This window comes from Sceloporus occidentalis, unplaced genomic scaffold (genome assembly GCF_023333645.1).
Source record: "Sceloporus occidentalis isolate IW3139 unplaced genomic scaffold, rSceOcc1.0.p SCAF_5, whole genome shotgun sequence".
NCBI lineage: Eukaryota > Metazoa > Chordata > Lepidosauria > Squamata > Phrynosomatidae > Sceloporus > Sceloporus occidentalis.
This window is the reverse complement of record NW_028316985.1, coordinates 874961-891113: the sequence shown is the minus strand read 5'-3', so window position 1 is coordinate 891113 and position 16153 is coordinate 874961. Positions and strand designations below refer to the sequence as shown.

General features: G+C 47.1%; 1 protein-coding gene across 1 annotated transcript in view; it reads left to right on the top strand.

The window, feature by feature from the left end:
• The window catches only part of LOC149311503 (SH3 and multiple ankyrin repeat domains protein 3-like), a 425035-nt gene that overhangs the window by 158376 nt on the left and 250506 nt on the right, over window positions 1–16153 (top strand). Inside the window, exons 7-10 of the mRNA XM_089526562.1 lie at window positions 2074–2241; window positions 3334–3450; window positions 4063–4140; window positions 12136–12202. Of these exons, the coding sequence (XP_089382688.1) occupies window positions 2074–2241; window positions 3334–3450; window positions 4063–4140; window positions 12136–12202 (430 nt within the window). The remainder of the gene's footprint in view (window positions 1–2073; window positions 2242–3333; window positions 3451–4062; window positions 4141–12135; window positions 12203–16153) is intronic.

The following is a 16153-nucleotide window of genomic DNA, read 5'->3' as shown; positions in this document are numbered from 1 at the left end:
GAGATTTATATCCCTGCTACGCATTTTTCTTTTAAAGCAGCAAAGCTGGAGATGTTTTTAGACGGAGAACTAGGTGAGAGAAGAAAGGTCAATAGAAGCCAAATTGAACGGCGGGTTTCTTATTGTTGCGATTGTTGATGAGAAAACGCAAAGAGCTGCGTGATGTGCTGCCATAGAGCCAAAGCCCGAATGAAGAGGGAAAACATTCCTATTCAAGCCACCTTTTTAATGCTTAAGCAGCAAAGGTTTTTAAAGCTATTGTATGTTTTGTCTGTTTTAACGAAGGTCCAAAACACACTGCAGAAATAGCCCAGTTTGAGACTGCTCTAACTGCCCTGGCGCAATGCTCGGAAATTCTGGGAAGTTAGTTTTGGTAGAAGGCATTGAGCCCTCTGTATCAGAGAGATCTAGTGCCACAATAAACTACAGTTCCCAGGATTCCCTAGCACCGAGTCAGGGCAGTAAAACTGGTCTCAAACTGGATTATTTCTGCAGTTTGTTTTGGACCTCAGTATCTTTTTTAAAAAAAATCAGTTTTATAGTATTTTATAGTGCTTTAATGTGGTGTTTTAAAATTTATTTTGAATTTTTGGTTAACATTTTAATTTATTATGGAAGCCGCTTTGGGTCTCAGCCTGGAAGAAAGTCAACACACACACACACACACACACTGTCTATAGTAAATAAATAATGAAAATATGTGGATGCTTAGTGAGGAGAGGCCTGGAGGAAGGAGAAGCTGCATCTGGCAGCCTCTGCCACTGATCCCACCTTTAAAGCTATATAAAACCTAGAGTGGACTCTCCATCCCACTGACATGGAAATCACCAGCCACCACTGCCCTCTTCAGCATACATAAACGCACATGTGCACACGGGCGTTTTCTGCCCCTGAAACAGTTGCATGCCCATCAACTGTTGGTTGGTGTTACCCTGGGACCCAATTTTGAGAGAAAGGCAAGTACATCATCATCATCATCATCATCCAGGTTAGGTATCCCTTATCTAGAATTCCAAAATCTGAAATACTCCAAAATCGTTGACATGGGTGATTGGGACAAGTGACACTTTTTTCCTCCTGAAGGTTCAATGTACACAAACTTTGCTTCATGCACAAAATCATTTAAAAGATTGTAAAAAGATTGCTGCCTTCAAGCCATGCGTCTGAGGCATATATGAAACAGAAATGAGTTTTAGGGTTAGAGCTGGATCCCAGCCCCAAGATGCCTCATTATGTACAGTCAGCTCTCTGCTTCGGTCTGGTTTGGTTTTGGACCCCCTGCAGATACCAAAAATTGCAGGTCCTCAAGTCAAGCTGCCTTTCTCCCAAAAATGGACCCAAAGTGGCTCACGAGATAAAAAGCACTTTAAAAAAATAGTTAAAATAACCCCATTAAAACAGTATAACACTAAAATTAAAAACAAACAAAAGTGAAAAAACATAATCTAAAACAAATATCCCAGATATAAAAGTCACCAAACCCCATTGCAGCTACCAAAAATTGCAGGTCCTCAAGTCCCATCATCATCAGTGGCCACTGACATGTGCATGGCTGCGTTGGCATGGCTGTGGGCACATACCTCCGTTGACAGCAATGAGGCCAGGCCATCCTCGAATGCTGCAGTCTACAGATGGCTAGTCTACCGATACGGAGGGCCAACTGTATATGCAAATACTCCCAATTCCAAAAAATCCCCAAATCCCAGACACTTCTGTTCCCAAGCATTTCTGACAAGGGAGAGTCAGCCAGTGCCACCATGAGCTCCACAATCCCCCCTCCCTGCATTCAGTGCAAAATTCCAGGACAACCACGCTGGACTTTGCCCTGACTTTCCCCACTTCCCCGACAGTAAAAGGGGTATTGCAATGCCAGCCAAGTGTCCAGGGCTGGCATAACTCATACCTCCTGAAATAGCTTCAGCACTTTGGATGGCTCCTTCAAACTGAAACCCCGGCCATCCATTCAGTGTCCTGCTCTGGCAGTGGAAGCCACCAGCTGTATCCCTTTGTGCCAAGAGGTCTAAGCTGAGACTGACCAACTGCCCTTGCCTGTTGTGGCTGTGTTTTGCACAGACGTTGTTAGACCTGGGGGCCTCCACCGATTACAAGGACAGCCGCGGCTTAACGCCTCTGTACCACAGTGCCATGGTTGGAGGGGACCCCTACTGCTGCGAGTTGCTGCTGCATGACTACGCCAAGGTGGGCTGCATGGATGAAAACGGCTGGCAAGAAATCCACCAGGTGAGTGGCAGGGGCAGGGATCCCTCCGGAAAGGATTGGCTGCCTTTCTCCCTTTCCCTGGAATAGGAAAGAGGCTCCCCACTTTCGGACAATGTCTGATCCAAGGCTAGATGTCTCTGATCCTCCAGTGATCAGAGCATGAACCAATGGACTCAAATGACAAGGGATTCCACATAAATATTAGGAAGAATGTTTTGACTGTAAGACCTTGTTTGAGAGTGGAAGACGCTCCCTTGGAGTGTGGTAGACTCTCCTTTTTGGGAGGTCTTTCAACAGAGGCTGAATGGGCATCATTCAGGATTGTTTTAATTGTATTCCTGCATGGCAGGTACTTTGCCTGGAAATGAAAACTGAGAGGCAACATGACAGTTAGCCTTACATTTTTGAAGGGTTGTCATGTAGAAGATGGAGAAGGCTTGTTTTCTGTTGCTCCAGAGACTAGAACATGAACCAGTGAATTCCAATTACAAGAGATTCCTCCTAAATATTAGGATGAAACTCTTAAGAGCTCTTTGACCGTGGAATGGACAGTGGTAGGCTCTGCTTCTTTGTAGATATTCTTTAAATAGAGGTTGGATGAGCATCTTTGAGGAACTTTTTGGCTGCGGATCCCCTGCACTGTCAAGGAAAGGATTAGATGTCCCTGCACTTCTACAGTCTCTTTTGCCAAATTCAGAATGGTTAGACTAGGAGCCAATCAGTTTTCTCTCAAATCAATTCAGGCTCTTTCAGGAGTTATTAACTGTTTGTTCCTTCATGCCCAGAGGCTGGGCTAGTTGGCTAGTTGGCCCTTGTGGCCCCATCTAACTTGATGGTTTTTTGGTCGTTCTGCAAGTGGTTTCTTTTCTTTTCTTTCTTTTCTTTCTTTTGCCCTTTGGCTGGGATTCTAGGAGCCAGAGTTGAAAAGTAAACGTGAAGTGAAAATTAACAGAGTAATGTTTCCAAGCACATTTGTGAAAGTGTGTATGAGTGTAGAATTGAGCCACTGAGTCCAGGGTTTTCATGCTTCCCAGCTGGCCTCTGACTCCTCTTTTCCCCCTCTCTCCTTCCCTTCCTCCTTTCCCCTCTCTCTCTGCCTCCCTTCTGGAGCAGGCCTGCCGCTATGGACATGTCCAACACCTGGAGCACCTTCTGTTCTATGGGGCTGACATGACGGCACAGAATGCCTCGGGAAACACTGCCCTCCACGTCTGTGCGCTCTACAACCAGGTGAGAATGCTTCACTCTGTGTCCTCCTTAATTCAGCAAGGGCAGGAGTGCCCCTGTCCATCCTCATATGACCCGAGAACATTGAGACACAAGTGGTGTCAACAGCCAGATCCTTAGTTTCTGTGCCTAAGACCTTGGGCAGTGGTTGACAATGAGTGCAGAGACAGTCTTGGGCACAGCTACCCTTGGATGGCAGGTAGCAATCCCCTCAACCTTCACTCAGTGGGGGGCACTTGCCTTGCCCATCAGGCCTTGCTCTGGCAGACAGAACAGCAGTGGTGACTCACAGGGGTGTCCTTTTTGGTCCATGCCCCTGGGCATTAAGCTAGCCCCTGCTTCTGGGCTAGATGGACCAACAGCCTAGTGAGGAGGAAGACAGGTTCGTGTGTGTGCAAAATCACTACTCACCATGAATGGGAAGGGATGATAGGCAGAAGCCTGTGGGAACACATTTCACCCCTTATATCTGCCCCCACTTTTGCACTCTAGTTCCAAGCTGGCTGCACCAAGGAGACCTTCTGTCTCTTCTGAGCCTGTTCTCCCTCCGCTTTGTCACCCGCTGTCTTTCTCCTCCTCTTTAGCTAATGGCGACTCCTCTCTTTCATCCTGCAGGAGAGCTGTGCCCGGGTTCTTCTGTTCCGCGGTGCAAGTAAAGAGATCCGGAACTACAATAGCCAGACGGCATTCCAGGTAGGAGAACAAATGGGGAATTCTCTCCCCGCTAGGTTTCCCAGGGCTCCATACACAGCCTCCATGTCTTTCTTGAAAAAAGATGCTGTCAAAGGCTCTCCCAAAAAGTTGCTGACCACCCAGGGAATGGGATAGCCCTGCTCCAGCCAAAGCAAGAACAGCCTCGAGTCCTGCCCTGGCACCCAGAGACACTTATGGAGAGAGCAAATAGAAGGAGAGGATTTGCTCAGCAAGAAGGACTGTAGATGGTGTTGGGTTAAGGAGCAACTCAGCTCAGCAACCCCCAGAAACAAAATAGCTTCCAAATGAGCTACCAAATTCCCTCTCCCTGGCAGTGGCACATAAATGGGTGCATTTCACCCTAATTCCTGACCTCTTATCTGATTTCAGAAACAGAGTCAGGCCTGGTTAGTTCTTGGACAGGAGACTATCAGGAGAGAAGTGGCCACTGCCGATCAAAATTGAGAGCACTGAGCTAGGTGGACCAATAGTCCAATTCAGTATAGCAGGGCATCTTACATTCATACATTCCTGACCTCATCTGATGTTGAAAGCTTAGGAGATAAGCCTTGGTTGTCCATTCCATGAAAGACCACCCCGAAGGATGACCAGAGATCTCTAGGGTAGGACCAGGAAAGAACAGAGATAGCTACTGCCAGTCAGAGGTGACAATACTAGGCTACATGGACCCTTCCTTCTCAAGGGTTGGACCCAGTATAAGGTCAACTGATTAGTTTTATAGATCACTGCACTCAGAAGCTAAGCAGGGCCAGGCCTGATAACCACTTGGATGGAAGAGCATCAGGTGGGAATGCTGAGCATCCCTAGGTATGGCTAGGGATCCATCTTGCCTGGAAAGCTGCACCTGCCAGACAGAGTTGACAGTACTGGTTGAGATGGTCCTCCAAGCATCCTACTCAGTAGAAGAGCAGCTTCCTACCTTTTCAATCCTGTCTAGTTATGGAAGCCTGGTTATTATTTGGATAGGAAATGCCCCATCCAGGAAATCCCTGGATTCTTCAAGTACAGCTAGGAGAGAATCGCACCTGAAACCCTGGGGGGACATGGCTGCTGCCAGGCAGAGTTGGCAATGCTGGGCTAGATGGCTTCCTAAGAATATGACTCAAAACAAGGGTAGCTGCATATATTCTCATTTAGATGGCCCCAGAGTCAATCCCTGGTATCTCCAGGAAAGTATATTGCTTGAAACACTGAAGAGCCACAGCTGCTACCAGCCAGAGCTGCCAATACTGGGCTAGATTACCATCCAAAGTGTCAGTAGAAGGGCAGCTTCCTGCATTTCTTCAGGAAATGTGCAGGTGGAGCAGATTGGGAAGATTGCTTCTGCAGCCAAACCTTGAACGATCTTAGAGGAAGGAAGTCATATGCTGCACATCCAGAATCCTTCTTTTCCCCTGCTCCGTCTCTCCAAAATGCATGCTCAATGGCTGTGCTGACCAGAGAGGATGCTCTTCCTCCTGATGTCCTGAATTCTATGGCCCTGAGTTCTCTTCACCACTTGGTTCTTAGAGGAGGGCATAAACCAAAGATGCTCACTGTTCTTCTTGCTTTCTTCTGTGTGACTGCAGTAGCACACTTCTGCCTTCTTGGAATCAAAGATCATAGATTTGGAAGGGGTCCCAAGGATCATATAGTGCCCTGTGTCAGTGTAGGAAACCCATATCTGAAGAATCCAGCTTTTGCCTGAAAACCTACAATGAAGGAGGAAAGGTGCCACCTCCTAAGATGGTCTATTCTACTGTTGAGCACCTTTCACCTTCAGGACGTTCTTCCTGATGTTGAGTGAGAATTTCCTTCCTCATAATTTGAACACATTTGTTGTCATTTTAATCTCTGGAGCATCAGAAAACAAGCTTGCTTCATCTTCTACACGACATCCCTGCAGATATTTAAAGATGGCTTCTCAAGTCTTCTCCAGGCTAAACATAGCCAGCTCCCTAAGCTGTTCCCCCCAAAGTGTGGTGGTACCCCAAACTTTGACCATCTTGGTTGCCCTCCTCTGGACACGTTCCATGTAGCTGGTGTGGTTGCTGCTGTTGTTTTAGGAGGGGATGGCCTGAGAGTTGTTATGAACATTGAAGTAACTTTTCCAAGCTCTGAGATAGCTGCACTTTGAAGACAGTCCCTCAGAATCATTTCTGCTTTGGCACGCCAGCCGTGTGAGTGATAAATCCAGAGCTATTTATATCACAGGCCTTTGTCAGCAAGGCTCCCTTGGGAAGGAGAAGGGCAGCAGAGGCAGCTTTTCTTTGCCAAGCAGAGACCTTTGCAACTTCTGATGGAAGGGACTGAGCATAGGCCCATTGGCCAGGGATGGGCTGCATGCGCTCATGCTGTGTCTCCCTTCCAAGACAACCCTGGGCAGCGATGAGTAGAGCACAGTCTCATAAGTGTCATCCCCATCCTCCTCATTTTATATTCTGCCCTTTTCTCCCAGTATTGGCCCTCGAGGAAGCTTGTTGTTGTTGAGTGCCTTTGAGTCAACTTCAGCTCATGGGGCCCTGTGAACCAGGCACCTCCAAGACCCCTTCTTGTCTTCAACAGCTCTGCTCAGGTCCTGCGGTCTCACGGCCGGCCATGTCCTCCGTGGTTAATTTATAGCACTAATATTTCACTCTCACTGCTACAGCCGGCTCCTGCGGATTCCTGGGGTTTCCAGGTTTTGGGAGGAGGCACTGAGAATCCTTAGCCAGAAAGCTCTTAGGCCTCAGAAAACTACAAACCCCAGAATTCCACAGGAGGCAGCCATAGAAGTTAAAGGCTCAGCATTAGGAGGAACTTCCTGACAGTAAGAGCTGTTTGACAGTGGAATGCACTCCTTCCTTGAATATTTTGGTGGAGCCTCCTTCTTTGGAGTCTTTAAAGAGAGGCTGGATGGCCATCTGTCAGGGATGCTTTGATTGAGAGTTCCTGCATGGCAGAAGGGGGTTAGATTGGATAGCCCTTGTGATCTCTTCCAACGCTATGATTCTATGATTTTATGAACTGAGCACATTGCAAAGGCAGCCCCATATAGAGCGCATTACAGTAATCTAAATGGGAGGCAACCAAGACACTTGTCAATTTAGCCAGAGCAGACATCTCCAGGAAAAATAAGGAGAGTGCCAGGCATGAAAAAGACTTCTGCCAGCCCCATCTTATGCTTTCCATATCTAAACCCTACCCTGCCTGTGTGAATGAACATTTGAACTAAATCTTCCCCCACTGCTTTCCAACTGCAGTGCCTCTGAGCATGTGAAGTGTCTCCTGTTACTTCCCTTAGAATTACGTTGGCTTTATGTTGCTGACTCATGTTCAGACTATGATCTACTAAGACTCCCAGATCCCTTTCACATTTACTGCCATCCAGCCAGCTGTCATCTATCCTATATTTGTGCATTTCATTTCTACTGCTCCAGTGGAGTATCCTACATTTATCCTTGCCAAAATGCATTTTGCTAGTTTTGGCCCAGTTTTCTAAGCTGTTACGGTCATTCTGAATTCTGAATTCAAACCTTGGTATCTATAGCCATAGTCCAGTGCTCAAACCACTACACCAGACTGGCTGGCCAGGAGATGCTGGGTGGAAATGCTCAGCGAAGGAGCTCTCGGGGTCCTGAACCCTATCCCCAAAATAGGTTCAGTCTCTTGGATAATTCCATTAAAATGCAAATTAAACCTGGGAGCAAGTTAACTGGAGCCAACACCAGAGAAGAATCTTCCCTAGAACCTCCTCCTTCTTGCTTGATCTGGAAGATCATTCCTTCTGAGAGGAATAGAGAGAATCCTTGAAAAAAAAATGTTGAAACCCATGCTTCTTGAGCATCAAGAAACACTAGTGAGCGGGATCCTGAACTGGTGAGAATCTTCTCCATATGAGACTTATTCTCACAAAATCTACACGTGAGATTTTGTTTTCTGCTCAGAAAATATTTCAGTGCAGAAATATTATTTTATGCACAGGAAAAGTGACCTTCTGCACATTCCATCCTGCGCCGAATATGTGGCCAGGAAATGTTTTACATGCTCAAATAACCATGCACATTTTTGTGTGTGCATGCAGAATAAGTCTTATACTGCAAATAGTGTTTGAAAACTGCAGCAATTCCTGAAGTCTTTCTCTCAGTGAGAAGCAAATTTCTAAAATTATTCACAGCTTCCTTCAAGAAGCTTCTGACCCAAAACTTAGGGCTTGAAGAGCTGTATAGGTCGATGTGTCCCTTCCCAGAGCAACTGGCCTTTCTTCTGCCCCTTCCCAGGACGCCTCTTTCTCCCATTCTCTCTTTCTCTTGGGATTTCAGTGTCTTCCTCTAAAATGCTGGAGAGTTCCATTCCTCTCCTCCTCTCTGTTGTTTTTTCACCCATCCTTCTCTGCTAAGGTGGAATGTGTCGTTTTGTGGCTTCTCATTATGAAGGCAGCATTTCACGGTCCTCTGCCTCCATTTCATACTTGAGATCAGGCTGCGGCATCTTGGATCTGTTACAGTTCCATATCGTCACAAGCGATTATTAACAACTCCTTGGTTGCCTCTTCTCCTTGAATATGAGAAGCCATATTCTGGTCTCAAGAGAAAAGAAGGAGCTGAGCTGAGTCTTGTTTCTCAGCTGTCTTTCAGGGAGGCATTTCTGGAGCTTTGTGTGGCTGTTTCATGGAGAGGTGGCCGATAGAAGCCGAGAAGGAAGGAATTGTTGCAGCTTCACAATTCCAAGGAGTTTGAGAGTCTGCTTATACTCTGCCAAGGTGCAAAAAATACTTGTCAATGTTGTTAGTCTTTGATGAGAAAGGCTGTTTTGAAATGTTGCGACACCACACTGGGGGGGGGGGGGGCTGCCTTTTTGTTGTTGTTTGCATCTAGGGACTTTTTGTCCCCCCAAAATGTTTGTGCAAACAATTGTTTTTGCACAAAAGACCACTGTATTTTTGCAAAAGCATTGTGCAAAAACAGTACATTTTCTGCAGAAAAAAGGAGCTTTCTGCAGGAATAGTTACTTTTCACACAAAACCAATGTGTTTTGAGCATGGGTCAGTGGCAGTGCGGGGAGTTTTGAACCCACTGTTCCTGGGCCCAGTACCAAGCCAGTGTTTACAAATGTCCTACTTTTTAACTCATGCTCAGATGGTGCCATTAAGCACTTCTGGTACAGACGTCTTTGCAGTTCAGTCGTTGCTGCACTCTTCATCAGTGTATCTTGGTGGCTTCCATGTCAGTGTGGCAGTGAACCCAATCCAGGCTTTAATCTGAATTTTAAGGGGCTGAACCCCACTCTGAAACAGGTTCATCACCTTAGATAGCACATTTAAAGGCTGGCTTAAAACACAAAGTGGAGTCACTGCCCCGCTGACCTGAAAGCTGTCAGCTCCACTGTTCTTGACAAACATCCCCAGGTGTGGGAGGTTGCAGCCTCCACGGGAAGGAGTCCATCAGCCCCCCCAGCTTCGAATGAAGTCCATCACCATTCATGTAGAGAGAAGGATCTTTAAGTTTAGGGAAGGCAAAGACAGGCAACTGGCAATGAGCTGGTGAGAGCGGCTGCAGGATGAGCTGCAATGGCCTCAGGAGAAGGACTTTGGTCGGAGACTACTAGCTGTTTGCAGGATGCGAAGCCCAGGAATGGAGGAGATGGGAAGGTGAGAGTCCCAAGGACCAAGCAAACCAAGCCGTGACAATGAAACCAATGAAGAGGAGAAAATGAGAAAGCCTGCTTTGCACCAGCCGCCCCTAGACTCCTTCCGCCTTGCCAACCTGCCTGGCTTTCACTTTCTGTAGAGGGGCTTTCTCCTGGCTCCCTGGCTCTGTCAGCTTACAGCCATTTTGGGCTTCTCCTCCTAGATATGGCAGCTAGGGAAGGCTTCAGATAAGCTGCTACACAAAACCAGGGTGACAGCTCTTCCTTCCCTTGCAAATCAAGTCCAAAGGAGAAGCCCCCTCAGAGCCACCTGTCAACTTTCCTTGTCCTCTTGGCTCTTCCACCTGCAGAGGCTTCCAGTAAGGCCAGAAGCTGACCTTCTTTCACTCCTGGGGCCAAGGAACTGAGCATTGGCATGGAGGTGCCTCTGGCGAGCCCAGCTCTTCCATGCCAGGCCACCAGACATGACATATTTGTCCCAGATTATCTCTGTTGTGTGCACAGTGCCATTTTCTGTTTGTATCCCAGTGGAATCAGTGCCTCAGATAAAACCATGCTCACCATACAATAATCCCTTTTTAGCTGTGCAAGTGAGCACATCGATGGCTTGCATGTGAGTTCTCATATTCTTTCATCTTAAGTGCAATTTCCCAAGTTCTGCCTAGCATGTTGCATGTCCCAACATCGTCAGGAGTTTGCATTATTCCTGGAGTGCTTTCGCAGTGGGTTCCTGCATGCCAGGGGCTTGGACTGGGTGACCCTTGCAGTCCCTTCTCACTGTATCATTTTGTGTCCATGTGGGCTAACACTTGATGCTGTCTCCTTTCCCATGCTTCCTTCTTTTTGGGGTCGGGGTGGGAGCTTTTAGTTGCTTTATAGAATTGCAGTGTATCCTCTGAGCCAAATCTGACTGTTAACCAGTCTTCAGAAAAGGATTCCCACTTTGCATATTTGTCTCCTTTCCCCCTGACCCATATCCTTCAATGTTCTTTTTGCAGAGAGACTTTCTCAACCCCACCCACTCACCCCCTTTTAAAATATTTGCACACTCCTATGGTGTCTAAGGGAGGTTCGTGTCTGGCTGTGTCCAAAATAACTATGTTTCTGAACTTCAAAGCAAGCCTCATTTGGGTCTTCCTTTTACATGACAACTGAACAGTTGAGGAAGCACAGCAGGTGCAGATATGTACAGATTTTGGAGGGGTTGCAAGAGGCAGAGATCACTAGTGAGAAAAAATGTAATGCTCCTGTAATCCAAGTGTTGACTCTTGGATTACAGAAGACTTGACCTTAAAGGTTGACTGGACACTGTGTAAATTAACCTTGTGTCCAAGCTAACTGTGAGTTCCTGTCCTCCACCTGTGAAAGGATGGCATTAATGGCCTACTTCTCAGGGTCGTTGTGTGTCTAAATGATATAAAGAGCTGTTCACATTAATTAGTCCAGCAAAGGGATGACTAAGATGATGAAAAGTTTGGAAACCAAAAGCCACATGATGAATAGTTGATGGAAATGGAGATGTACAGCCAGCCCTCCACATTTGTGGCTTTGAGTTTTGTGGCTTTGATTATTCATGGATTTGTGTAATATGTTCTTTCTATGAATCTCTAGGTCCTTCAGCGTGACTCTGCTGGAAGTTGACCATAGAGTGCTGATGGAAGACCTAGAGATGCGAGAGAAAACACCTCTCTAGCTATTTGTAGATCCTCCCATGAAATTCTGTGGTCAATTTCCACTGGATGTTGACCATAGAGTTGCACTGGAGGACCTTAAGTTTCCTAGATAGGTGTTCTCTCAAGTAAAAACATTAGTGGTTTATTCTTTATGGTTTTTCCCACTTTCACGGAGAACTTGCAGCCCTAACCCCAGCCAATGAGGAGGGCTCACTGTACAGCCTGGAGAATATTGGGGTGACATGGGACGATGGTCATCTCTACACATCTGAAGGGCTGTCATCATGTGGAAGATGAAATAAGTTTGTCTTCTGCTCTTCCAGACAGTAAAATGCAAAACAGTCTATTCAAATGTGTTCATTGACGGTGTCTTCCTGCATGGCAGAATGGGGTTAAAAGCCCCAGGGGGTGGTATTTTCAAATCCTGTGATTCAAGAGTGTCTCTCTAAATGTCAGGAAGACCTTCCTGATGGCCAGAGCTTTTCCGCAGAGGTTGGTGGGCTCTCAAACTCTAAGCAGAGGCTGGATGGCCGCCTCCCAGGGATGCTTTAGCTGAGGATTGCCTGTCTTGGCAGAAAGGAGGGAGACTAGATGATGATCCGTAGGATCTTTTCCAGCTCTACAATTCCATGATGCTGTCTTGTGTTTTGCTGCCCAACTCACTCCTCTGCTTTCCCACTTCCTCTTCCTTCAGGTGGCCATCATTGCGGGGAATTTTGAACTGGCTGAAATCATCAAAACCCACAAAGAGTCCGATGTTGGTGAGTGAGAATTTTTCAGTTGCATCTGCCTAAATGTCTCCTTGTGCAGCTGAGAAGCCTGTAAAAACGGAGGAAGAGGAAAGGTGGGTCGTGTTTATGGCTCAGCCATGGAGAGATTCTGGAGAGATCTCAGGCTTTCCCTGCAGGACTAGCCTGCCTCTGCTTTGAATGGATCCAACTTGTGGCTGGTGACTCCTCTGTCTACTGGCTTTTAGTCCAAACATTAACTCTATCCAAGGTACCAAACCAAATTGGGAAGGCTAAGGTTCAGAACTGTGAATAGTTCCATCAAAGGCCAGGTTAAAACCTAGAGCAGATTCATGCCATCGCCAATATGGAGCCACCAGCCAGCTTGATACAAACTCCCTTGAGGCTTTCCAAAAGTGCCAGTTGGCTTGCAGATTTGGAGTGTGACTTAGTTGCCCCTTCAGACAAATGGGAGGAGATCTTGCAGGTGGAACTGGCCCAGTTATGTCTCTTGTGCAGATTCTTCCAGAGCAATATTTGCAGGATCCCTGTGGTTCCAATGTTCCTTTTGGGAGAAACCTTCTCTCAGGATTCAGACTGAGACTGGGATTTTTCTCTTGAAAAATCTTCAACCAGCATCCAGGTCTGGTACTTACAGGCCTAACGGACTTAGAAGCCGTACCTAACTGGCTGGGAGTCCAACACATCTGGAATGCACCAGATTGTGGGAAATGGTCTTTTGGGGTCTGCCTTCTTTCTTCTGTGCAGCTCTTGAGCAATTGTCCTCTTGGGTGATGGGAAGAGAAGGTAAGGCTGGTCTTGTCTGGGGTACCATTTTGCCTTGTTCCTGCTTGGCCCACTCTGGTCCATATTGCAGGAGCTTTGTTTGCCAATGCATGCTGTCCCAGGCTGCATCTGCATTGTAGAAATAATCAAGTCTGAAAACACTGTAAGTGCTGCAGCTCCATTCTGTGGAATCTTGGGATTTGTAGTTTTACAAGACATTGGCCTTCTCTGCCAAAGGGTGCTGGCGTCTCACAAAACTACAACTCCCAGGATTATGTAGGTGTCAGACTGCATTATTTCTACAGAGTGGACAAACGAATTCCAGCCTCTCTGTTACCCCAAACAAAGAAACGCTTGCATGGTGTGGATGCTGGTCAGATGTTGCCTGTAATGTCCCAATCCAGACTTTAGGTCCCTACCCAGAGGCCTCTGGAGCTTGGATGCAAACTGAATTGTTAAAACCCAAGACAATGTTTTGTGGAAGCAGTTGCTTTTGTCCCTCTGGAGAGGCTCCTCAGAGGGGAATGGCAGCTTCTCCCACGCCTATCGGGCACAGCATCAAGGGAAGGCGAGCGAGCGTGGGTCCCATTAACAAATGAAAGGGAGATTACATTAATGAGAATTGTCAAATGGCTCCACTACCAAAAAGAACTTATTTAATTTGGTTCTATTATGAGAGCGGAGGGAAGGGAGCAGGGCTTTGGAGGCCTGGAGAGCAATTACAGGCAGCAGACGTGCTGACTTTGTGGAACGCCGTTATCGATCCAAGTAGGTCAGATAGCGCTGGGAATACAAAACTGGGGGGCACAAAGACCAGCAGGTCCAGATGGCCGGCCTCTTGTGCGCCAAGGGAATTGGCTAAAGAATGGCCCCAGCCACTTGAAAAGGTGTCTGCAATGCCTGCTGAGAGGTGGGATTAGGCATGAGGAAGAGAAAGCCTTGCTGAGATGGTCCAGGTGGCAGAGGATGGAGGCTGGGCTGTGTCCAGTCCTGTCCCAGCTGCCCATCCAGGTTCTTGGAAGGGGACAAAGAGGACAGGTGGCAGAGCAAGCATCGAAAGGGGAGTTAAAAAGAAGGAAGGAGTCACAGAATCACAGAAGGTGCCCTGAGAGCCATATAGTCCACAAGTATGGCATCTCCCAGGGGTGGCCAACTAAGGTCTAAAATGAAGCACAGTCGTTCCTCCATCTTTGCTGGGCTTAGGGGGGCAAGACCCCTGCAAATTAAAGAAACCACAATTTTTTTAACCTAAGGGAGAGGACCTATTAAGCAATCTCTAGGTCCTCCACTACAACACTATGGTCAGTATCTGCTGGAAGTTGACTGTAGAATTGCACTGGAGGACCTACAGATGCCTTGAGAAGTGTTTTCTCTAGGTCTTAGATTGCAACTCTATGGTCAACCTCCGGCAGAGTCATGCTGGAGGACCTAGAGTTCCCTAGAGAGAACTTATTAATCAAATCTGTGAATAATCAAATCCACAAAAGTCAAAGCCACAAATGTGGAGTCCAGCACCTCCCAGCTCCAGTGCTGAATGGCTCGTGTGTGTCTGCTTGTGTACATGGGAATGTGTGCCTTCAAGTTGCTTGTCAACTTAGGGTGACCCCATGAATGTCATAGGGCTTTCTCAGGCAAGGAATCCTCAAGGGTTGGTTTTGCCAGTTCCTCCCCCTGAAATCTAGCCTATCGCACCTGATGTTTCTTGCTATTCTCCCATCCAAGGACTAACCATGGAGACTCACTGAGTTTTGGGCTAGAACTTTAGAAGACAAGGGTTCAAATCCCTGCTCAGCCATGGAGACTCACTGAGTGGCCTTGGGCAAGTCACACTCTTTCAGCCTCAGATGAAGGCACCGCTGAACAAATCCTGACAAGAAAAACCCATGATAGGTTTACTTTAGAGCTGCCATAAGTCGAAAATGGCTTTGAAGGCAGACAACAACAGCAACAACATCATGCAACAAGAGTCCCATCGCCATCTCCCTTGCCTTGCAAATTTCCAGAGACAGTCAGCTGATCTCCAGTCTGGTATTGTTTGCAATGAGGAGCGTCTGCCTTCCGGTGCTGGGTTTGCAAGGAACCTGCTTCCCTCTCTCTGAGTGTGTGCAGCCACCTTCAAAGCCAGCGGTCCAGACCCAAGGGCTGGCATGCCGCATTGGGCTGCGCGATGCCTTGCTTCCAGCCCAATTAGCTGAGGCCCATCATCTTTTGCCCGTCTCCTTTCAGTCTGTGTCAGCTGCAGCAGCAAAACCTTCTCCGCTCGCTTTGGGCAGCCGATTCTAATTGCCGCTTCTGGGTTACAAGAAATGTGCGGCAGTATTCCTCACTTGAACTTTGTTCTCTTTTCATCTTCTCTTCAGTGGATCTTAGCGCTGCTGTTGTCTCCCGGATTGCTCCCAAAGAAAACAAATACACAGATGAAACACACACAGAATATCATAATGGTCTATGACCTCTCGCTTGAGCTGTGCTTTTCCTTTGCATCAGTAATTAGAGGCTCCAGTTGAGCTGCCATTTAACCTTCTGTCGGATGCGCTCCGCTCTCAGAGATGCCTTCGGTTCCTTTCCGAGAAACACGGCTTTTACAGCCAGAGAGAGTCTTGTCTGCTAGCTGTCTTCTCAGAGCTTCCACAGATCTTCCATCCTTCATCATTGGCCCCTAACTCATCGTATTATTTCTGATTCTGGATGCAGAGGTCATTAACAGTCTTGCAGAAGGAAAGAGAACCTGAAGATCAGGCCTATGAGAAAAACTTGCTTTCGTCCATATTCTCTGTAATCCTCTCTGCCTTCCTCTCACCTCAGTTCTAGCTGAGCTTTCACTAACTCAGTGCCTTCCAGAGGAGTTGGACTATAACTCCCAAAATCACCAAACTGGGGAGGTGTAGTTCGACACAACTAGAGGTTGCTGGCGTAAAGAAAGCTGTCCTTCTCCCCGGTGACTGCTTACTGTAGGAAGAATCTGCAGGTGGAATTAGATCTAATAGATTTAATAACATTGCTAGACAAATGCATTTCTTGCTCAGGAAAAACTATGGCGTTTTCTCTCTCTTTGCTGAGGAGCCTGAGGAGGAGGAATGTTTCTTACAAGGAGAGTAGTTAGTGTTCCCAGAGGGAAGGGGAGCAACCACCAGCCCCAACCCAGCAGGGCCAGGGCTCTGGGGAAATAGACAGAGCAGGTCTACTATTGGACAGTCA